This window comes from Ochotona curzoniae, unplaced genomic scaffold (genome assembly GCF_017591425.1).
Source record: "Ochotona curzoniae isolate NIBS_2020 unplaced genomic scaffold, NIBS_Ocur_1.0 contig_4105, whole genome shotgun sequence".
Classification (NCBI taxonomy): domain Eukaryota; kingdom Metazoa; phylum Chordata; class Mammalia; order Lagomorpha; family Ochotonidae; genus Ochotona; species Ochotona curzoniae.
This window is the reverse complement of record NW_024466129.1, coordinates 4,744,590-4,749,005: the sequence shown is the minus strand read 5'-3', so window position 1 is coordinate 4,749,005 and position 4,416 is coordinate 4,744,590. Positions and strand designations below refer to the sequence as shown.

Sequence of the window (4,416 nt, the reverse complement as noted above, 5' to 3'; positions counted from 1 at the left end):
TAGTACAGACCTGGTCCACCATCGGCTCACAAGCCTTGCTTCTTAAGTGAGAGGGTGTTTCAACATTGCTAGTTCTGTGCTCAAGGTGGGAAAGGGAAAGAGAGGAACAAAGTCATTGTTCAACATCTGAAAGAGGAGGCTCAAGGAAACAGGAGTTCTTCAGAACTTGCTTCACATACTCTTCCTTTTTTCGTTCCTTCCAGCGTTTGTCCTCTGACAACTGGTGTGCATAAGTTCTTCTCTTTCGATTTGTTAAAAGAGGAAGCAAAGGTGGTTGAGTTGGGTGGCTGATGGTGAGTTAGAGGAAACATGAAACAATAAAGATGATTTATGTCTGATGATGGCCACCACCTGGCCATGCATGAGTTATCACACCCTGGAAGTTATTAAAGAGCACCTCTGTCATGGGCACCCTAGCAGCCACGGATTTATGGAACACTGAATCACAGCATGAGATGTTGATATTTCACTCACGGTATCTCCCGTGGATGTCTGGGTGGCCTCTCAGCCCCACCTCTTCTTTAGATCCTCATTCATAGGTCCAGGAGCCTCATGCTCAACCCCAAGGATGTTTTGACTACAGAATACACACAGAATAATATTGCCTACTTGTACATTGGTTCATTCTGTGTCTCTTCCAACCCCTGTGGCTGTAGTCCTCTTGCTTTCCAGACACAAGGCCTTCTGATCCAAGAATTTGTAGGATGTTTCCGGCCACAAATAGTTCCCTTTGATTGACCTCTTATTTCAGTCTACTTTTAAGAGAAAAAACTTAGTCACTGGATTTCAGTTGAGGCCTGGGTCATGGAACCTGAGTCCTTATGGTCCTTGACCTTTTTTCTGCTCTTCCGTTGAACCCCATTGTGAAAAGATCTCAATTCTACCATTAGGAAACTTCAAGTTTCCTTATTCTGGCCTCTGTACTTAAAGCCAGTAAGTTATTCATGGAAGCCTTTGGATTAAAGGCATATTTCTCTTTAATAATTGCATGATACTAGAAGCAATTTACCATAATTATGATCAATTATTATGTGTGATGTCAGGAAAAAAAAATCACAGACTATAGTTTTTAAAGATTCATTTAATTTTTATTTTTATTGGAAAGTCAGATATACAGAGAGGAAGAGACAGAGAGAAAGTTCCTCTGTCCATTGATTCACTCCCCAAGTGGCTGCAATGGCCAGAGCTGTGTCGATATGAAGCCAGGAGCCTGGAGCCTGCTCTGGGTCCCCCATGCTGGTGCAAGGTCCCAAGGCTTTGGACTATCCTTGACTGTTCTCCCAGGTTACAAGCAGGGAGATGGTTGGGATGATTGGCCACCAGGATTAGAAATGGTGTCCATACGGAATCCCGGCAAATGCAAGGTGAGGATTTTAGCCACTAGGATTTTACCCACCTCCTCTCCCATCCCCTGGATTTGTTGTTGTTTTGTACTCTTAGCACCTGCCAATAAACACTGTCTACACTGAAAACAAAAACAAAACACTTTATTTACAAAATATTTAATGAATACTATACATCTGGGTCCATCACCCTAAAGCGTTTGTGGGGATTAACCTATAGGGGCCAGGTCCTTTTCCACCCCAGGAGGAGATGCCCATGAGTGCTTGCAGGTGGGAGTGGGGTTTCAGCTGTGGGGCTTGTGGGAGGAGGGATGAACCCCAAGGTCCTGAAGGACTGGATTGGGGGGGTCAGGTCTTGACATCCAGCAAGGGTGTCCGCTTGTGTTGGCAGCCGCTCTGCCAGCCATGGATCACCTTAGGGTCTCCCACATCTGAGAGGAACTCCTGCTCAGCCTCGTGTAACTCCTCTGCTGGGTCGTAGTTATACATGGGGAGCAGGTGGCGAAGCCGATCCACCTGATACCTCTTCTGGACACACATGACCGCTGCCACCACCACCCCGACCAGGGTGGTGAGGAAGAAGGGGCCCAGCACATAGCCCACCAAGGAGTCACTGCTGGCCTGGGGAGCACTGGGCACTGTGGTGTTCCTCATGGCATCGGCAGGTCGAGGGCCCGGTGGTCAGCATGGGCAGAGGTGCCTCTGAGCTCCCTCCCGCCACAGCAGCCCCAGATTATAGTTTTAAATTTAAAACCTGAGTAGGAAATATAATAATCTAGAGCCAATCATGTCAGTTTTTCCTTTGAAGATAACATTTTTGAAGAACTAAGAATTTCAGCATTTTGATCCCTTGAAGTTGCCAAGTGGTAACACAGGCAAGAAGAGATGACACAAGACAAGTGGCAGTTTAGTCATTTACCCAGAAATGCAGAGTTAGGTGCTGTTAATGAGCTACTAGAGCACACTTGACATTTTACAAAGTGACTTACACATGTGGGCATGCATGCACACACACACACACACACATGTGCTAAGACTGCATTCCAAAGAGAATGAGATGAGGGCAGAATGGGGACTCTTCATCAGGGCCAGAATTGACTGTACGTGGCACCTGTCTTGATGAGAATGGAATACAAAAATATGCAAGCATGCAGTAGGGCATCAGAATTAAATGCGTAGATGATGAGAGCGAGCTGGGCTAAGTATAAATGCAGTCACATCTATCTATTCACACATGCATATGCATTTATATCTTCTTATGACTTCTCAGTTGGTCTCAACTGCAGTTGCCACTCTGATCTCAAGGTTGCGGGAGTCAGGCTGTCTAGGACAACTGCAACCAGAGCAGCCCTAGACATTGCGGTTTCATGGCTCTCTTGGCTGCTGAATTTGTGACCAAAACATCAGAAAGGTAGGATGGATGGTGAGTCCAGGTCCTTATTGAGTCCAAAAAGTTCTATGTGTCTTTCTTCCAAAACGCATGTGTCAAAGCCAATAGGAGCTGAAAGATGCTTAGAAGCTGTGAGTCTGATCTCTCCTTTTTTCCATTTTTGTCTTTATTTTTTGACAATCTTTACATAGTTAATTGGGGCACAAAGATTCAAGGGCTACAGGACAGTGGGTAAGACCATTATTTCCACATTTTTTTCTGTATCTGGGGAAGACAAAGGGAGAAGCCCCACCCAGTTTCCCACCCATCCCAGGTCCCCACTGATCTCTCCTTTTTAAAGAATAGGAACCTGGGTCAGACAGGGGTCAGGTCTGGGTAAAGTTCTGTGACTGAGTGCTGGATTACAGACTTGTCCCTAGGCTGTGACTCTGATGGTTTGTCCTTCATGGCACAGCGAATGCCAAGCTTGCTGGGGCCCTGGTGACAGCCCGGATACTGCTGATGTCATGAGCACCATCCTTCCTTACTCCGTCCGCTGTGCAAGGACCAAGAGTTCACGTTAACTTCACTGCAGTTTCCCTGGTTGCAGTGCAAGCAAATGCACTGCTCTTTCCTAATAGAGTGGGGCTATGCCTTTCTGGATGCCGAGTAGAAAACATAATGATGAGATCCCAAAGCAGGTCTTATGCACTCAGGAAATACTCATTGAGTGAGCACCACCTGTAGCAGGAAATGTGGCAGGGGATGAGACAAAGTCTGTACCCTGCTCGATCTTACTTTTGTCATCAGAGAGGTGGAGTTGGGGACAACCAGTGGCAGAGAGAAAGGGTAACTGCTCCTTTTGTAGGAATGGACATTCACTCCAGTTTTTGGTATGAGTGGAACTTACCGAACTTTCTGAGTTTGTTCCCTTGAGATTCTGAATTTGTGTTTGCTGAGCCACAGTGTCACCATTAAATGGTAAAAACCTGCAGCATGACTTCAGCCCCCACCTAGCTAGCGAGAGTCAGTATTGCTTAAAGCATAAAGTATCTCAGCTTTTGCCATCAGGACAGATGTGTGAGGAGACAACCTGAGACAAAGCAGGGGGACTACAGGTCACAGCTGAAGGACATCAGAGGTGCAGAAGTTGAGGTAAGAGGAAGGGCAACTTTAATCGGAGAGAGTGATTATGGAATCTAATTAGCCTCTCATTTTCATTTGCAGAAGGAACATTCAATTCACTTAATGCCACCCCACAGATCCTTATACTGTCATCTGTACCAAGGGGAAAACAAATTTCAGTGTAATAGAGCATTTGGCCAGTGGCTGTAAGTCAGGAGGCTCGGGTCCTGGGCTTGGCTTTGCTCTAAGAGCTCCCTGGCCCTGGGCACACTGCCGCACCCCATGGGAACCCTGGACTCGCCTGCTAAATATGGAAATTAAAGTAAATCACTTTAAGGGTCCTTTTAACCACAAAATGCAAGATTTATTTGCATATGTATCTCCAAAGTGAGGCTTAATAAGGGCTGCAGTTATAATTTTAGGATTGCTCAGTATATTTCTGCCAATAAGTTTGAAGTTGGAAATCAGACAAAGCTGAATTCCATTGAGGATGATACTAATGACCTTTGCTTTAAAGAGTTGTTTGCACATTGACTAACACATGCAGGACCTCGGGCATAACATTCAAGACAGTTTCAA

The 4,416-nt window shown here is 45.7% G+C and overlaps 1 protein-coding gene across 1 annotated transcript; it reads right to left on the bottom strand.

Annotated features, from left to right (window-relative positions):
* Positions 1-1,511: 1,511 nt before the first annotated feature.
* LOC121159260 (small integral membrane protein 29-like) lies at positions 1,512-2,030 on the bottom strand. The gene has a single exon (XM_040984227.1). The coding sequence runs from the start codon at positions 1,995-1,997 to the stop codon at positions 1,692-1,694; it is 306 nt and encodes a 101-aa protein (XP_040840161.1). The 5' UTR covers positions 1,998-2,030; the 3' UTR covers positions 1,512-1,691.
* Between the last annotated feature and the right edge of the window lie 2,386 nt (positions 2,031-4,416).

Excerpts from the sequence above, each read along its gene's own strand:
- LOC121159260 (XM_040984227.1), bottom strand. The coding sequence starts at position 1,997 with ATGAGGAACACCACAGTGCCCAGTGCTCCCCAGGCCAGCAGTGACTCC.